This window comes from Sinocyclocheilus grahami, unplaced genomic scaffold, assembly GCF_001515645.1.
Source record: "Sinocyclocheilus grahami isolate Dianchi unplaced genomic scaffold, SAMN03320097.WGS_v1.1 scaffold313.1, whole genome shotgun sequence".
Lineage (NCBI taxonomy): Eukaryota > Metazoa > Chordata > Actinopteri > Cypriniformes > Cyprinidae > Sinocyclocheilus > Sinocyclocheilus grahami.
Window position 1 is genome coordinate 1231964 of NW_015505492.1, and position 19790 is coordinate 1251753.

Sequence of the window (19790 nt, forward strand, 5' to 3'; positions counted from 1 at the left end):
ACGTAAATTAATTTCATGTACACAAATTCGTTATGCATATGTTTCATAAGTAATATTGATAACGAAGTATTTTGTGAGGGTGATTACAGACACAATGGTGCTTCTGTCCTTTCTTATCACCTTTGGTAATGACACAGATGTCGCCAAGCGTCCCACAGGTGGAACGGTGACAGTTAAGGGGATTGATGTGGTTTGGAATTGGTCAAATGTGCTTGGAAAAAAAAATATCATCAGACTATCAGCGTGCCTAATAATTATGCACGCGGTGTATTACTTGTAATTAATCATGTCAGTCCTTTAAGGAAAGGGTAATAATCAGTTTATTGAAGTGTACCTAGGGCCTTAGTCATGAAACATGAGCGGAATGAATTTGTGTAAACTGTTGCATTTGATTTAGTGGGAAAATTTACACAAGAATGATTTATGAAAACGTAAATTAATTTCATGTACACAAATTCGTTATGCATATGTTTCATAAGTAATATTGATAACGAAGTATTTTGTGAGGGTGATTACAGACACAATGGTGCTTCTGTCCTTTCTTATCACCTTTGGTAATGACACAGATGTCAGTGAATCTTGCCTAGATCATAAACCGCAAAGCTTTTATTGGGATGTTTTCCAACTCCAACCCAGTTACAGTGCCATTGCTATTTGTCAGTAATGAAGATACTGTTTTAGAAGGAACACCTGTATGAACAACTGTAAAAGAAAAAAGGATAGATATAAATCTCAGTTGTATTTGAGAACAGACACTATAAAAGAGATATTTTAATGTAACTTTTACTCAATATATATATTTATATCTATGAATCATTTGGATAAGAGGAAATCTATTCAGAACTTTAGAAAATTGTAATATTTAGTGTGGTAACTTATTAGGTTTCAGGTTTGTGAGATGTATATGTTTGTCTGTTTGTTTATTTTCTATTGTTTTATCTGCACTCTTAATAAATTACATTGAAACACTGATTGCTTTAAAACACTGCCCTGTCCACATCCCTGTCTTTGAGAACATCAATGATTTTAGTTGCCAAAAGAGGGTGCTGTTGACAGTTGAAAATAAATTACTAGCTATTTTGGAAACCTAGAGTGATGGGGATAGTTAGTTAAACCAAAGAAGTAGAAGCTCTCAAACAGATTTGGATCTACTATGGCAAAGTACTGTTAATGCAAGCGACTTGCTGCTGTAATCTATAGTCTGTCTCAAATAGTTACGGTCACTACATTGGTATGAATTGTAATACACCTAAATAGTAAAGTGGTTTGATTAATTGCCCTCAACGTGTCCCTCTCTTAACCTCAGAAACTGATTCACCAGCTCTGATCAAGTTGAAGCAGGGAGATTGTAGCTCAGACTGTTTTGCTTGCTGAAGCAGTAAGCTGCTTACCCTCAGTGACTAGCTACAGGCTTCATTGACTCACTCAGCTCAACATAAGCTCTAGGACCAACTATGGCAGGATATCTGCTTGCACAGAGACGGTCCTCTTTTGAATGAAGTATGCAGAGCAGCCACACACCTCCCTGCACCGGAGGAAGAAAAAAAAAAGAATCATAATCGGCATGTTTTGTCTTGTTTTTCAGTAAAATATCTATTTAAAAAAATCCTTAAAACAAAATACATTTACTTGAGAAACAAATCAGCATATTAAAACGTACATTTCTTATTTTAAAACTTAAATATATTCAGAGAATAAAGAGTGTAGAGTTCAAAGAAAAATGACAAAAAAGGAGTATATATACAGTGGGTACGGAAAGTATTCAGACCCCCTTAAATTTTTCACTCTTTGTTACATTGCAGCCATTTGCTAAAATCATTTAAGTTAATTTTTTTACACCATATACAGCTCACGCCCCCACACCATATACAGCTCACGCCCCCACACCATATACAGCTCACGCCGGGCCTGGAATATGATGACTATCAAACCATAAAAGGACAGTCATGCTCACTAGGAACCTGGAGACAGTGGGAGACACGCCGCTTCACGAGGAAGTCACCCCTCGCTTACCCTGCTAGAGCCTAATATGGTTGAAGGATGGGGAAAACTCCTACTGAACATACAGATATTCTCAATAGTGCGCATGGGAACAAACACGAAGAGTATATAAGGTTTTCATGGGTCTGTCAGCCGTGACTGGATCCATAAGCGGTTTTGCACTGAGCTTCATCACAGAAAGGTAAGACAACTGCATTAGACCCATGCGCTACTAGTGTAGTTACGTGGACTAACAGAAAAACTTTTATTCAATGTATGGCAACTAACTAACCTATTTTATTTGAAGACTACAAGATATAAATAATGAGTTTGCAATAAGTTATAAGATGACCTAGCAATGTTTTAATGAATTAATTCACTTATTCATTATAGTTGATTTGTATATTTTGAAGTTGTCACTGGCAATGTTGCTACTTTGTATACTTAATATGACAGCATTCAAGAACCATAAAGCAAATACTTCTATAAAATATTAGAACTGTTGTCACAGAGATATAGATATATGACAAAATGTTAACTTAAAATATTACTTTCTCAGTACACTAACTTGCTCAGTGGTTATTGATTTGGATTCATTGGTTGCAATATGCACAACTGTATCTTTGTTGTACACTGTAAAAAAATGTCAACCAAACTTAAACATTTCATTTTAATTTCATCATTGATGAGCCATCATTGCACTTTTTTAAAAACTTTGAATAAAATAAAGTTAAAAACTCTCTGACTCATAAAATGAGTCTTGAATCTGACTCATAAAACCTATGAAATAAAGTTCAAAGGACAGAAAATATTATGACTAATATACTGTTAAATGGATGCAAATAAAGATGTCATAATGATGAAATGCAGTGTATAAACTGATGAGTGCATTGCTGTAGAATCGCTTAATTCAATTAATCTTTTTGCATAAAGCTGCACCCAATCTAATATTTATTAATGTTCAACTTCAACTCATTAGAAAACATAGCTACTTTACAAGGTAGTGACTTTGCATTAATTCATATGATGTGATTCATACGGAAACATACGATTTCTAGAAATAAAGCATGGCAGTCAACCCCTAAACCTAACCATCAGTGGGTGTAAGCAGATCGTACTAAAATGTGTGAATGAGATTGTAAGAATTCATAAAATTAGCCACCAATTTTAACATGAAATAGTTAGAAACAGCCATGACAGTGTGCTGATACGTTCCTCATTAGAATCCATCAAGATGTGTGACGACGACGAGACTACCGCCCTTGTGTGCGACAACGGTTCAGGCCTGGTCAAGGCTGGCTTTGCCGGTGATGACGCCCCCAGAGCTGTCTTCCCCTCCATCGTTGGTCGTCCCCGTCACCAGGTTTGTTCAGCTGCATTTTGCTCTTTGTAAATATCGTTCACACGAGTAATCTTAAGCTATTGCAACATTTAAATACTGTGACATTAAAAATACTCTTTTTCCTTTTCCAGGGTGTCATGGTGGGTATGGGTCAGAAGGACTCATACGTAGGAGATGAAGCTCAGAGCAAGAGGGGTATCCTCACTTTGAAGTACCCCATCGAGCACGGCATCATTACCAACTGGGACGATATGGAGAAGATCTGGCACCACACCTTCTACAACGAGCTCCGTGTCGCCCCTGAGGAGCACCCAACTCTGCTGACTGAGGCCCCTCTTAACCCCAAAGCTAACCGTGAGAAGATGACCCAGATCATGTTTGAGACCTTCAACGTCCCAGCCATGTATGTGGCCATTCAGGCTGTGCTGTCGCTGTACGCTTCTGGCCGTACCACTGGTGAGACAATTATTTTAAATTACAAATAATTTTATTGTATATAGCAAAATGTGCATATATTTTCTGACCCGTTTTTTCACTATATTTTAGGTATTGTGCTGGACTCTGGTGATGGTGTGTCCCACAATGTCCCCATTTATGAGGGTTACGCTCTGCCCCATGCTATCATGCGTCTGGATCTGGCCGGTCGCGATCTGACTGACTACCTCATGAAGATCCTGACCGAGCGTGGTTATTCTTTCGTCACAACTGGTGAGAAATTGCAGTTTTACAATTTCACAGTCATTGTTTATCACAACAGATTTTTAGATGTGTATTTTGACAAATTTTTGTTGAATTTGTTTAGGAATATACAATATTTCAGTACCTTAATGGTTATATTGGCCAAAATGTTTTACATTTATTGTACCAGTCGATGCTGAAAATACATTTGGGGTCAGTGAGACTTTTATTTGAAAGAAACAAAAATAGTTTTATTCAGCAAGGATGCATTAAACTGATCAAATTGACAGTAATGTAAAATTGATCAAATGGCTGTAAAGCCATTTAAAATGTTACAAAAGATTTCTATTTCAAATAAAGGCTGTTCTTTTGAATTTTTAATTTGTATCATATTGGATAATTGTGCATGCTCAGTTCCCCTATTTTTTTTTTTTTTTTTACAAGTTTACCTTTATCATCTAACACTTATTTAATCTTTAGTGACTTCATAATACACTTAAATGTAATTTTTAGCAAATCTCAAAATCTATATACATTTTTCATACTGTATGGTGGATTTATCCCCAAATTCACTTAATTTAAAACAACTGATTTTAGCTTGTTTTATTTTTTTTTAAGTATAGAATTTTATATTTAATATAATATAATATATTTAATATAAACCTATTATCCATTACCATCAGTAATATAACATTTTCATGATATTATCACAGGCTTGTCTGTATTGTATTTTATTATGGTGCATCTATTTGTTATTTGTTCTGTTGTTAGTATGTTAGAACTTAATTAAAACTCTGTTTATAGCTGAGCGTGAGATTGTCCGTGACATCAAGGAGAAGCTGTGCTATGTGGCTCTGGACTTTGAGAATGAGATGGCCACTGCCGCCTCTTCCTCTTCCCTGGAGAAGAGCTACGAGTTGCCCGACGGCCAGGTCATCACCATTGGTAACGAGCGTTTCCGTTGCCCAGAGACCCTCTTCCAGCCTTCTTTCATTGGTGCGTAAAGACAAACGCTATTCAAAAATGCTGCATTTTCCATACAGCTTTTAGTTTTATTAATAAGGTGTTTCTAAACAGGTATGGAGTCTGCTGGAATCCATGAGACCGCCTACAACAGCATCATGAAGTGCGACATTGACATCAGGAAGGACCTGTATGCCAACAATGTCTTGTCAGGTGGCACCACCATGTACCCAGGTATTGCTGACCGTATGCAGAAGGAGATCACTGCTCTGGCCCCCAGCACAATGAAGATCAAGGTAATGCATCTGTGGTTATCCTTTAACATGGTCTCATTCCCAACAATGCATCACTAACCTGTTCCTGTGTCTCCTTATTCTGACAGATCATTGCCCCACCTGAGCGTAAATACTCCGTATGGATCGGTGGCTCCATCTTAGCTTCCCTGTCCACCTTCCAGCAGATGTGGATCACCAAGCAGGAATACGATGAGGCAGGCCCCAGCATTGTCCACCGCAAGTGCTTCTAAATCCATCATCTGCATCTATTTGCTGTGGAATACGCAATAATGGAGAATACACTCATCGATATGGGACAGATTTGGTAGATTTATTTTGTACCTATGTGTTACTCGATGAACTTACCCTGGATTACCATGCAGGAACACGAAGAGGCAGGCCCCAGCATTGTCCAAACAGACACAATCAAGATCCAGAAGACCATTATACCATGTTATCTATCACAAGACTGTAATCTGTACATAAATAGTCATTAATTTATTAAAGTCCATTATTTGGTTTTTGAGCCGTGTTTGTGTTAATAAATTGTTTGACTTGAGACTAGTGATCAAGATCTTAGTGGAGATTGCTTAGTGTACAAGTTTTCGAAAATTCAAGTCATCAAATGGTCATTCAACCCTTCCAATATTCCTGAAAACAAGTTGACCGCCGTCTGACCTCACTGCAATGTACTACATTTGCTTCCGGAAAAACCAGGGTGGGATCCTGATCAATTGAATAGAATAAATAATGAAACTATAATAATAATAATAATAATAAAAACAATTTATTTAAAATTATCAAAGAGTCAAAAGTGCCCCTTTGAGGTGGTTTTAAACAAATAACAAATTTTAGATTTGTGAAAACGGGTTTTGGTCAGATCTGGTTTAGCCATGTGAGTGGCTGATAAGCAGTGTTGGGAGTATAGTTACATGTAACAAAATATAATTTAATTACAAAATAAATGTAACTGTAATCTGTTACGGAGAAAAAATGTGTAATTAAATTACAGTTACTTATGAAAGTGAAAACAATTACAAAGGGGGTTACATAGATACTTTCACACGCATTCAGATTTGATTTCTTTCCTAACTTGCATAAACTGCTCTAAAATAATAATAATAATAAAAACAATTTATTTAAAATTATCAAAGAGTCAAAAGTGCCCCTTTGAGGTGGTTTTAAACAAATAACACATTTTAGATTTGTGAAAACGGGTTTTGGTCAGATCTGGTTTAGCCATGTGAGTGGCTGATAAGCAGTGTTGGGAGTATAGTTACATGTAACAAAATATAATTTAATTACAAAATAAATGTAACTGTAATCTGTTACAGTTACGGAGAAAAAATGTGTAATTAAATTACAGTTACTTATGAAAATGAAAACAATTACAAAGGGGGTTACATAGATACTTTCACACGCATTCAGATTTGATTTCTTTCCTAACTTGCATAAACTGCTCTAAAGTATAAGACACCAATGTTTCAGGAGTTTAGGACATAGAGTAGGACACGTGCTTATTCGATAGCCTAACTGTTTTATTTCCTATTTGGGTTTATGTATATGCTTTATTTTTTTAAGATGAACAGTTTTTTTCCCAAGGCATTGTTAGATGCCAGTGTTTCCCGTCGTAGCAATGCAAGCGTTTGATTTCATATACAGTGTCATAACTATTAAACGGTATCTTATGAATTTAAATCTGTATTTAACCTCAGAATGATCTCAAGGTAAAAAAAAGAGGTGCTAAAGTCTAATTTAGTGGTGTCTGTGGTTTAAAATTAAATGTTTATAATCTTAATTCAAGTGATGCAGGATTGTGAAAGTCTGACATTAATCAGTGTTGAGTGCTACTGTAAGGTTAACCCTGCCTGCTTTAAATGTTTCAAAATGATTAAGTTGAAAACATTTGTTAGTAATTTAGAAAATTAACCAAAATTGATCAAATGTAATCTGCTGTACTACTTTAATAAAGTAACTGAAATGGTTACACTACTTATTACATTTTAAATAGGGTAACTTGTAATCTGTAACCTATTACCTTTCCAAAGTAACCTTCCCAACACTGCTAATAAGCAATATTGCAAAAGCACTATTAGCACCATAGATAGATAGATAGATAGATCTGTCCTTGGGGACGTCAAGCTTTAACCGTTGACAACAGCTGTTGATGTCTTCTCGTGATTTCCAGCGCCTTCACCACAGGGCGGAGCTACAACCGTGTTTTACAAAGCAAGCTTGACGTCTGCAGACAACAAGCGCCATCTGTTTACCTTCTCATTCCTGCATAAAACGATACGGTAAGTAAATACATTATCAAAAACCGGCTCAGATTAGTGTTGACAGGTGTTTATGAGTGAATCAACATTCAACTTGCCTCCGCTCGCTGCTGTCACATGATCATTCGCTGTAGATACTAGTCGACGCTGGAATGCAGCGTTAACGTCTATGTAAACTACTACCTTCCTTCAGGTAGTCCTTGTATCAAACGCTGATGTTTAACGTTGACTACTCGCAGTGTAAAGCTCTTTCGTTCTCTGTTCAGGATATTGTCGATGGCAACACATTATATATGATTCGTATAATAATTTACTGATGTCTTTCTCTTATTCGTGTGTTTTGGGTTAGTGAACTGTATTAGTTAAGTCCCCAATTATGTTTAGTGTCAGCTAACAAACCCTAATATGCAAATGCGTTGAGGTTCAAAGAGCTCCGAGATGACGCCATGGTTTAAGTAGGCGTGTATATGAAGGGGGCGTGTCGAAGGAGCGCCATTCACTGCTGGCCAGCGATTGGCTTTCACTTGCCTATTGGAATTCTGTTGCCATAGTGATTTGGTTTAAACGTCTGGCGCGGGTTCGGAATTGCATAATTCAGTTACAGTAGGCTACTTCGCTATATAATGTACAATTTCTCTATTTTTCTGTAATAGTGAAATATGGTGACGAAGCGAATTAGGTCCGAATACATGAAGAAATTTAAGGATCCGAAATGGGACACTTATGCAAAATGTTATGAGGATTTGCTGAAGTACAGACTGTCAAGACGGCTGTTGGAGCAAGCGCACAACCCCTGGTTTTGGGGAGAACGGGGGAGCGAGACAGGCTCCAGTGGTAAATCTACTCCTCTAAGTCAGAATAAAGTTGAACCTGAGAGGCTCCATGATGAGAAACCAGAAAGATCTGCATGTGTGACACCAGAACCTGCAGCTGAAGACACTGCAGACACCAGTAAGTCCTAAACTACAGGCTGTCAACTTCTATTCTATTGTTTATCTTTTATATTATATCTCTAATGAAATAGTTTGTATTCTAGACTAGTGATGTTATTGTGAACTAAATCTTAGTTTTCGTTAATTGAAATAAATCCGAATAAATAATAATCTAAAATACAAGTATTAGAACAAAACGTACATTTTAAAAACTTGAATGAAAATTGCCTGAGGAACTGAAAAAGTGATTGATTTCAGTAATTAAATTACTGAAACTAAATTTAAAGTTAAATAGAAATATATATAAAAAATAATAAAATTGACAAAAGTACATAACAGAATAACTCAAGTTTAAACTAAAATAAAATCTGATAATATAAAATGAATAGTTTTTCTAATATATATATATAAATATATACTTGCACTGACATTAAAAAAATCTTTGTGAATTTCTGTTTTACATTTAACATTCATATTTATAGTAGTAATAATAATAATTAGATTTATATTTTTTGTTGATTTTACAGCTATAGTGTCATAAACACTTTGTCATACAGAGAGAATTGTCAGCTTATTCTAAACCTCATTTATATTAGAGAACCTGATCACATTACCTTGTTGAAATATGAACACTGGCACAATTTAGCATAGTTTGTGTTCAAACCACAATGGAAAACTAAATGGCAAAGCATAGAGACACAGTAAATTGTGGTACTTAATGAAAACTACTGTATTGAAACACTATTCAAAATGTCAAATTCCATGCATATCTCTATCTTTTATCAACAGAGCTTGTTACCAGAGTAGCTGAGCAAAGTCATCAAGAGGGGGAGGAAGAAAGAGCCAGAGAAAGCTCTCCTGCTCTCAACCCAGAAACTGACATGCATATCCTCAACACACCAAAGAGCAAACGCCGCTCCTCACACAAGTATACAAGATCAAAAGTCAAGCCTCATGCCATCAAAGACCCGGAAAAAGAGAACCGTCACCCTTTTGCCCTGTATGGTGCAGGAGAGAGGCAGACAGATATGGCTTCCAAGAAAACCCATAATGTTGGACCTGCAGCATCAACTGCAGAGGTGAGGATCCTTTCAGGAAGCACACCATATCATAAGAGAGCATTGACCAGTAAGAAAACTACTGGGGGAAAAAATAGTTCACCCAAAAAAGAAAATTCTGTCATTAATTACTCACCCTCATGTCGTTCCAAACCTGTAAGACCTTCGTTCATCTTCGGAACACAAATTAATATTTTTTTTGATGATATCCAAGAGCTTTCTGACCCTGCATAGATAGCAACGCAACTACCACGTTCAAGGCCCAGAAAGGTAGTAAGGACATCATAAAAATAGTTCATGTGACATCAGTGGCTCAACTGTTACGAGAATTTTTGTCAGTGTCGATCCTAGACTTCTGGGAGCCCTTTATGAATGAATGAAATGCCTTTGTCTGTGTTCACTCCATCTGGAATCGCGCTCACGGAAAGCGTTTGAGAAACCATGTCTCTTCCGCGGCTCGGTACGCTTTCAACTCGTTTTTTTTTTGTCTCGAGTAAGACACTGTATGACATTCACGTTACATGATTTGACCGATTTTTTTTACGTAGAAAGGGCAACAGCGCACCGCTTTAAAAGAAAAGACAAAAATTAAAATGATATCATCTTTGAGAGCAAGGGGGCCCCCTGGTGTTGGGAGGGCCCTACGCAGCTTGCGTACTTTGCGTATAGGGAGGATCGGCTCTCATTTTTGTGCACAAAGAAAACTAAAATAACGACTTTATTCAACAATTTATTCTCTTTCATGTCAATCTTTGATGTGCATTCTTGAAAGTACCACGACATATGCGTGTGGTGCTGCTGACACAGGAGCCGGTGTTCTGACATAGAACCTGGATGCAGCTTGTTTAGGTTAGGGCTAGAAAGGATACAGCTACAGCCACCAGGACTTACTGGTCATACGCACATCAATATTGCATAATTTTTGTTGTACTGAACAACAATAATTACTGTATTTATAATAATTACTGTATTAAAGGTAGGTTTAGGGTTGGGGTAGGTGTTGACATTAATAAAAGGCAAAGGAATGCACATGCATGTGTTGTGGAACTGTCATAAATGCCCGTCAAAGACTTGACACGGAAGCGAAGAAATTGTTGAATAAAGTCATTATTTTAGTTTTCTTTGTGCACAAAAATTATTAGCGTAACCGTTGAACCACTGATGTCACTTGAACTATTTTAACGATGTCTTTTCTACCTTTCTGGGCCATGAACATGGTTGTTGTGTTGCTGTCTATGCCAGGTCAGAAAGCTCTCGGATTTCAAATATCTTAATTTGTGTTCTGAAGATGAGCAATGTTCTTACAGGTTTGGAACGACATGAAGCTGAGTAATAATTACTGACAGAATTTTCACATTTGGGTGAACTATATCTTTAAGTAATCATTTGCTTATTGTTATTCATGCATACTTCATGCAGTGTTTATTCTGTCTAGATCCATGATTCAGCGTTGCGAGCAAAAACCAGACGGGAGGTGGAGAAACAGATGAAGAGATTTGACAAACAAAGAGCCAGATCTGCTGACTTCGAAAAGAACAGAAATAAGATTGTCCCTGATTTCAACCCCTGGATGACGGAGTACATGCGCTGCTTTTCAGCTCGTTCTGGGTAGTACTGCTTTCTGAAATCCTTATCTAAACCTCTCAGGCTAAACAACCCAAAACCCTTCACATGATGACTGGCGCATCTGTTCAGCTCACTTCCTGTCTTCCAGAATGGGCCACAATGAATCAAACAGATTATAACTCAAGGTTTTTTAGCGGTTTATTTACACCATGGATATGTTGCATTTACTGGTACATATCAAACATGAAAACACAATCCATTGATGCTGCAGAGCAAATTGTCAAATAATCACATGCCTTGTTGCATGATTTTTGTAGGCCACGTAGATTTACAGGCAATGAGATTTACCAGTGTCTCTTTACACTCTTAGCCAATTACTTAAAAGTGTTCAGTAACTGTCAGACAATTATAGACATGTATTGTGATGTGTATTATCTACATTGTGTTAATAGTTAGGTTTAATCATGTAAAGAAATCTGTTTTGTACTTTACAGAAATCATTTGCGTCAACATGGATCTTTGTAAAGTGTTAATCAACACTTAATCTCACATTGGCAGTTGATCTGTTATATTAATATCTACTTTTTTTTAAATGATGTATTATATTTTACTTGTATATTCACACTAATGGTGTATTCCATGTGGTATCGTATAAGAACAGTAATATTACATAATGTAAAAAGTCACTGTTATCTGAAGCATGAAACTCACAGCAAAATGACAAATCTTTTTTTGAACGAGATCATATACAACAAAAGCAATTCCAGCTGTTCATCAAGCATAACTTTCATTCAGTGTGATGCCATTTGTTTTTTAGTAGCACTCAGGTATTTCTTGTTGTATTTTATGTAATTTATTATTGAGAAATCATGATATTGGGATATTTGTACACTTATTTATATAAGGGTATTGAACTAATTTTGACTATTTTAGTTCAGCATCTCTGAACAAATGTACAGGTATTTTTTCCCCCCACATCTTCATAGTGATTTATGGCATGTACTATGTGAATAGTGTTGGTTTTAGCATAAGAATAATGAAGTCATAATGTATATGAGCTACATTAATATGATGAATATCCATTCTACTGTTATGGAAGCCATTTTGATTCAAATTAAAATTTAAGTGTTTAGATTACTGCCTGTGAAATTGAGATGTTTATATGAGTTTTTCTTAACACTTTATGAGGACTTAGTCTGATAGTAATTGCCAGTTTTAACAGGTTGCTGTTAATTGTATGTTACAGTAAAATAAAATACAAATTTTCATAAGTGTATTATGGCTATAAAAGTAGTTCTCTTGTTTGTAGGTAAGGATAGTTTGTTCACAGGTTTGCGGCAGTAAAATATGAAACTCTGTTCTCACTAATGCACGAGGCAGATTTTTATATTGCCAACTTATTACAGCATGCTATTCCTGGACATCAGGATTCTGCAAGCTTGCCAAGACCTCATCCATGTGTCAGATCCATGCAGCAATTTAAATGTCTGGCAATGCCCCCCTTATTCACTTTAACTGAATGATTTTTATGAATTGTTTATTTTTTTAAGAAATTGTTGCATTTCCATGAAGAAAGCTGTCTAGAAAGTTTTACACAAATTACATTGATTTTACAAACACTGATTTTACATTCAGCAACTAAATTGTACATTTGATTAGGTCGGTTTTGAATCAGACCTCAATTCTTTACATCAGTGCTACAGATTTTTTTTATTTATAATTTTTTTAAATTCATTTATTTTTAGATCAATGTAAAGTGTAGACACAAGATTAATGAAAAATGAATAACCAACTACCATTTAGTCCATTGTTAAGCATGACTATTGGTAATCTGTCCCATTTTTACAAACATAAAAGCTTGTTATAAAGACATAATGACAAGCATTTGAAGCAAGGCCCACAATGATTTATCATTAATTTTCGGTGCAAGCTTATTTGAGATATGTCTATTTAAAACGTATAAGAAGAACGGGACAAGTAGAGAAAAATAATAAAATACATTTTACAAAAAAAGCAATCTATTTTCGAAAACAAAGAAATCAGTTCAAACACATCAGTGTCATTCCAACAGACACCTAAAAATGGGACCGCAGCACAAAAATGCTTTACAATAAATATAGAGCATGTAACACTGATTTTGAAGCTGTTCATACTGACAATGTATTACAGTGCGATATGAAGGTAAGTGTGCGCTGGCCCTTAAATTTTTCATTTTGAATGTAAATTATAATACAAAAACAAAGCCTTCTTGACATAAATGTCAAAAACCACTTTTATGAAATACTCTAGCATCCTTTCCTAAAACATACCAAAAAACACCCAAAAAATACAACAGATATGGAAAAAAATATATAAAAAATGCAAACAACGTGCTAGCAAGATAATGTACGATAAACTCCATTGATAAGATTTACAGGCGTGTACCATAGAGCAGCTATGCAGTATGCCTAAGCTGTATATAGTCATTTATGTATATGTCTATAGTACTGCAGTAGTACTGCAACCATGAAACATGCTCCACGGTGATAATAGAAACTCTTCTCTACACAACATCTACATATGGAAGAGGGAAAGACGGGAAAAGGGCTCAGTGCAGTATTCTCAGGGGCAAGGGCTGGGTCTTTTAGCTACCCTCAGGGTTTTGGGTACCACAGATGTCTTGGCTTGGGCCCGTGGGGGACAGTAAACATTTTTCTGGAGCCTTTTAGAGCACAGGGGGGTCCCTCGGCATGTCAGAACAGAAGTAAATGTAAGGTGAGGGAAACAGTCACTCCAACACGATGAGCCATACGTCAAACTCCCCACTAATGTCCTCCTCCTCGTGTTCACAAAACCTGCCTTGGCCAAAGGACACAGAAAAAGTGCAGGTAATTATATAGATGGCCTTTTCAGAGGCCTTTCTTCTCATCGACAAACTGAAGGAGCAGCTTCAAGACACCTTGAATCTCTATTTCTAGCTCACATTCCAAATAAGGCCCCTCAGAAACCTTGGAAAGCATTTGGGAGGATCTGGAGTTAATTATATCCATTCCCCTGACACTGTCCCTCGTGTGGCATTTGACTGATAAGAGGGTGAAGGGGTTTGAAGGACTTGTTTGTCCTCATGAGGGGATGGAAGAAGGTGAAACACTTAGCCATTTGTATGTGTGTATGTGTCCTGCTGCTGCGTCATCGTCACTTGTACGTAAGGCATGCAGAAGCAAACTTGAGCAGCATTTGGTGGGTGTCAGTGACAAAAATAGCACCTCTTCTTGAAGAGATCTCCTCCCAGCTAGTGTATGCCAAATACAGCAGAGATGCTGTGGGGCGGCTATCAACATCCTTTTACAGACAATTTATGAAAACACTTTGACTAAAGCTAAAATGATGTGTCATGAAGTATTTTGGTATCACTTTACAATACAGTTCAGTTCATTACCATTAGATAATACATTTGGAAACAACACTTTTTAAAGCGTTTCATAATCTAGGTTCATTTATAAATATAATTTTTTATACAACCTTAAATTAGTATACGTAGTACGCACTGTTCAAAAGTTTGGGGTTGGTAAGATTTTGGAATATTTTTGAAAAAAGTATCTTATACTCACCAATGCTGCATTTATTTAATAAAAAAGACAATAAAAGCAGTAATATTATTTCAATTCAAAATAACTGTTTTCTATTTTAATATATTTTAAAATATTATTTATTCCTGTGATGGCAAAGCTGAATTCTCAGCATCATTACCCCAGTCTTCAGTGTCACATGTTCCTTCAGAAATTATTCTAATATGCTGATCTGCTGCTCAAGAAACATTTCTTATAATTATCAATGTTGAAAATGGTTTTGAGCTTCTGAATGGTAAATTATATAGAAATCAACGTGAATCAAGATGAGTAAATGCTGTAAAAGTACTGCATTTGTTAACATGAACCTAATTATAAAGTGTTACCATGAAAAGGGAAACCAACATCATTTTGAAGAGAAAAAGGGTAAACTAGTAGTGAGCTGAAATGAATGCAAAGTAATTAGAATATTGGAGAAATTGGGCCTCATTCAAGAAACACTGTTTAATGCATCTGTGTAATGTCTCATTCAATTCAGTGCAACTATATCTACATAAAAAATGGTTTACAAATGATTACCACATAAATATGTTATCTTCGTATTTTCAGACCCATTGTTTTGCATTCTTTTTTATATCACCTTAGATTCTTGCATTGTTAACATTTAAGTGACTCATTGCAATCATTTAAGAAATAAAAATAGTGAGGGAAAAGTGAGAGAAAAATGAAAATTCCAGCTAAAGACTAAAAGTTTCATATATGATTCAAATATTTTAAAAAACAACAACAAGGACACTGAAGAGAAAAGAAAACACTACCACTCTGAACATGACACTTAAATCTAATATGCAGGGAATGATGTTCTAAGAAATGTGAACAACTGTATCTGATTAAATCTGAATGCAGCACATCTATTTTTAGTGGATGTTGCTGTTGTGAGTGGTACAGAGTGCCAGTGGAAGAAAGAACAGCACTCTACCATCCTCATGCATTTGAACTGTCACATTCATATCAGAGCTATTTAGATATCAAGGTTATAGTATTAGCAAAAATGTGAAAATTAGTATCAAAGAATAAACATACTGTACTGTAAATGATTGCATATCACAATGTTATAAAAGTACTGAAACCTCTCAGAACAGCTTCTAATATTAAAACCTCTGAAACCTTAAAAGATTTGAAAGCAAGCAGAGAGAGGAAGTGAACCCTCTGGACCTTCACCTGGTTGGTCAGCTGTCTGGGATCTGTGTTAACAGCCACACTCCTGCACGCTCTCTGCTTGAGCCCGTCTGGGAGAACGCAGCTGCCGCAACGCTGCATCTCCGTACTGGATTCCTGAACCCATCCGCTCCGGGTCCAGCTCTCCTACACAACCAAATGACAAGCACAGCAGCTTGATTCAAATGTTTTTGTAAGCTTATAAGTAACAGCACGAGGCACTGGTATTTTTGTACCTGACTCTATTTTGTTTAGGATTTTCCGAGCACACTGGACAAAAGCTTCCTCCACGTTCTCCCCTGTTAGAGCACTGGTCTCCAAAAACATGAGCTCTGAAAACAAAGATATAAACAAATCCGTCTGTTTTGTTTAATAATACTCACTGAATGCTCACTGAAAAAAAAATTTAATTAAAGATTGTGAATGTATTGCAAAATATTCCGTAATAGTGTTTATTTAGAATTATTTATATATTATTATAGTATTTAGTAATATTTTGATGTGGATTTTATTTTCGTATTTTCAGTTTTCATTTGAATTTTTATGTGCTTTTGTGATTTTTATTAGTTTTTTTATTTCTATTTAGCTTTAATTTATTTATATTTGGCTTTAGTCATTTTAGTACTTCAACTTAAGGTATTTTATTCAATTTAGTTGCCATTGCAACATTTCCAAATATATTATTTTTATTTCATATTTATATTTTATTTTAGCTTTATTTAAATTAATGCAAATAATTTTTTATAATTTCAGTTAACAATAGCACCACAGATCTATAAGCAAACAGTATATCCACAATGGTAATGCACCAATAACCAATCACTGTTTAGCCTCAGAAAAAGCCCTTGTGATCTCAATGCAGCCGGTTGTGGGTCTCTACTGGTTCATGTTTATGTTAGTAATACTATCCTATAGTGACCTCTAGTGGTACAATCACAATATGAAAGCAGATGTATTGTCCAATACACAAGTTTGAGCTATAAACATGCTTTAAAGGATATAATGAATTGAGGACATGTACTTTAGTCAAAAGCATCTTGATCCCTTCACTAGATATTTATTGATGGACTGTGGTCATGTGGATTATTGTGATGTTTTTATCAGCCGTTTGAAAGCAATTGGGTGCCTCTATAACTCAGTACAATTGTTAGCAGCTGGGAACTGCTTGTCTGATATACGCACCATTCTCTTGAGCGAAGCGTGAGGCCTCCAGAAAGGTGACTTCACGGTCAGCATCCAGATCTTTCTTATTTCCACACAGTATGATCACGATGTTCTGGCTGGCCAGCATCCTGGCATCTGTCAGCCAGTTGGTCAGAGCGTTGTAGGTTTCTCGACTAACATCCGGAGACAGAAAGCGTGAGAAATCAACACACCAAAGGATCTATAAATGCATAACATAGTATAGCTCTAGGTAAACATCCAGAAATATATGAATATCTGGGGGGGGGGAGGGGGAAGTGCAATACATAATATTATGTAGAGGCACTGGATATACAAGTGTGACTTTACCTAGTGATGTCATACACGAGAAGAGCCCCTGCTGCCCCTCTGTAATAGCTGCGTGTTACAGACCTGAGGAGAACAAACATTAAACCTCTGTGTCAAATCTAGTGATAAAGCAATATATCAGCCAAAAAATTATGTGGCTGATATTTGGTCATTTTAGAGATTACTAGCATTGGCAGTTAGTTTTAGAAATATATAATACTTTTCTTTTTATTCAAATAGACTACCATTTAAAAGCTCAGGATTATTTTTAATGCTTTTATTCAACAAAGATGCAATAAGTCAAATAACAATCAACACTGATAATAATAAGAAATGTTTCTTGAGCACCAAATCACCACATTAGTAATGGCTGCTGAAAATTCAACATTGGCATAACAGGAATAAATGATATATTAAAATATATAAAATTACGGAACAGTTATTGCAAATTGCAATACTATTTCACAATATTGCCATTTTTACTGTCTTTTTAATCAAATAAATGCAGCCTTGGTGAGCATAAGAGGCTTTCTTTAAAAACATTAAAACATCTTACTGACTCCAAACTTTGGAATAGTGTATATCTGAGTTGATTCTGAGTAAATATGATGTAGTATAAAAGATCATGATCCGCACTCACAAGAACAGTCTTCTTTTTTAGTTTTATTTTACATACATCGTTGATGAGTAAATATTATGCAAAATAAATGCTTAACTGCTTAAAGGCTGAATTGCCATTCACAAACATTTAACTTCAAACAGAATAATCAGTGAGAATAGGGTGAGATCTGTTTTTCTTCTGGAATTCATTAAATTGTGAAAGTACTAGAATGAACAAAGCGAATGCAAATGCTTAAAGGGGTCATATGATGCTGCTAAAAATAATATTATTTTGTGTATTTGGTGTAATGAAATGTGTTTATGCGGTTCAAAAAACACATTATTTTCCACATACTGTACATTATTGTTTCTCCTCTATGCCCCGCCTTTTTGAAACGCATCGATTTTTACAAAGCTCATCGTTCTGAAAAGCGAGGTGTGCTGTGATTGGCCAGCTATCCAGTGCGTTGTGATTGGCCAAATACCTCAAGCGTGTGACGGAAATGTTACGCCCCTCACATGCTGTGTTGATGCCGTGTCCCGGCCGGAGCGATGAGACTAAAACATTAAAACCCATTACAAACGAGGCATCTGTTGCATCCAGTGGGGACATAATTACTGATTATAATGACTTATACTGTCTTTTTACGCGTTGCGTTGCATTGCATCGTGCCGCGTAAACATAAAACCCTGTCTGCATTTGTGATCGGAGAAATGACAAACAACAAGTGCTACTCTACTGCCCAAAACTCACGTTTGAATCATCAGTTGCAACGAAAAACACAGCGGCCTAGCGTGAGCTGAGGCGGGCTGGACTCCGCTTAGTCCACGGTGAAAGTTGATGTATTTCCTCAGCGACCAGCACAGATCAGCTCTAGGCATGACGAAGCGGATATCGTCCTCTTTTGGAAGACCAAACAAAGTAGTTTCGCTTTCACAATGAAGCACACAGCATCTTCAGGACATGGCGGCAGCGTCAACAATACTACAGCGAGAATAAAAGTTACGCCTTCTTTCTTTGCGTGAACATTTGGGTGGCATTATGCAAATCTTCCCACATAGTGATGTAGATATGTGGGGGCGTGTTAGAATGAGCCGTTTTAGGTAGGCGTGGTTAACTCTTAACTTTTATAAAGAATATCTCTTTGGTTTTGAGACTTTAGTGTTTGCAACTTTACAGATCTTCTTTATGCACCAAGAGCTTGTAACACTCCAAAGAGAAAGGAAAAATTGAAATCGCATCATATGACCCCTTTAAATAAGTGCTAAAACATTGACGTCCAAATGACGTTACTGACATTAAATAGTACTCTGGATAGTACACTGGGATTATATCAGCAATCAGCCACCCTGCCGTCTAGATAACGTCACTAGGCGCTGCAAAATCAATATCAATTGACCGCTAGTCTAATCATATCTGCTCACAATAGCAGGACTGTATGGCTCAGACCTCCTTCAACATTAGCCGGACTGACATGTTTCTGTTCAAGCTACAGCATGTTTTCCTGAATGTCTAAAACATATTATCTGCTTATCTGAAATAAACATGCAAGACAATGTTTTAATGCACATTATTGTATAATAAAATGGGCTGCAGCAGCAAACAGAACAGTGCCAAAAGCTCTTCTCAGTGCTGTTTGAAGAAAAGACTAATTGTGTAATATTTAGCATCAAGCTGTCTTGTGATTTTTGTTTTGTTTTATAATTATGTAACTGTGAAGACAAACAAACTGTTTTCACTTTACCAATTAAATAAACAGCTTTCTCTCAGGGGCGTTGTACACAGTGTTTTCATTGTTAACTAAAGCTATTAATAGCTTTATTAAAAGCTATTAATATATATATATATATATATATATATAT

At 36.1% G+C, this 19790-nt stretch overlaps 3 protein-coding genes across 5 annotated transcripts in view; 2 read left to right on the top strand and 1 right to left on the bottom strand.

The window, feature by feature from the left end:
• The first annotated feature begins 1891 nt into the window (after positions 1-1891).
• LOC107601853 (actin, alpha skeletal muscle 2-like) lies at positions 1892-5650 on the top strand. Of its 2 annotated transcripts, XM_016294172.1 has the most exons (7): positions 1892-2182; positions 3204-3343; positions 3454-3778; positions 3869-4030; positions 4805-4996; positions 5078-5259; positions 5346-5650. In XM_016294172.1, exons 2-7 carry the CDS (start codon positions 3215-3217, stop codon positions 5487-5489), a joined length of 1134 nt encoding a protein of 377 aa, XP_016149658.1. In that variant the 5' UTR covers positions 1892-2182; positions 3204-3214; the 3' UTR covers positions 5490-5650. The 2 variants fall into 2 exon arrangements, with proteins under 2 accessions (XP_016149658.1, XP_016149659.1); XM_016294173.1 differs by lacking the exon at positions 1892-2182 and having other exon boundaries at positions 3091-3343.
• A 1741-nt stretch (positions 5651-7391) lies between these two features.
• LOC107601854 (centriole, cilia and spindle-associated protein-like) lies at positions 7392-12735 on the top strand. Its single transcript, XM_016294174.1, has 4 exons — positions 7392-7535; positions 8168-8465; positions 9236-9525; positions 10940-12735. The coding sequence occupies exons 2-4, from the start codon at positions 8174-8176 to the stop codon at positions 11114-11116; spliced, it is 759 nt and encodes a 252-aa protein (XP_016149660.1). The 5' UTR covers positions 7392-7535; positions 8168-8173; the 3' UTR covers positions 11117-12735.
• An 829-nt stretch (positions 12736-13564) lies between these two features.
• Positions 13565-19790, bottom strand: part of LOC107601855 (ras-related protein Rab-4A) — an 8102-nt gene continuing 1876 nt past the window's right edge. The window contains exons 4-8 of one of the 2 annotated variants that reach the window (XM_016294175.1): positions 17349-17411; positions 17019-17173; positions 16073-16168; positions 15840-15983; positions 13565-13904 (exon numbers count right to left, since the gene is read on the bottom strand). In XM_016294175.1, coding sequence (XP_016149661.1) covers positions 15868-15983; positions 16073-16168; positions 17019-17173; positions 17349-17411 — 430 coding nt within the window. In that variant the 3' untranslated portion in view covers positions 13565-13904; positions 15840-15867. Of the gene's footprint in view, positions 13909-15839; positions 15984-16072; positions 16169-17018; positions 17174-17348; positions 17412-19790 lie in introns of both variants that reach the window. The other variant, XM_016294176.1, reaches the window with a different exon arrangement.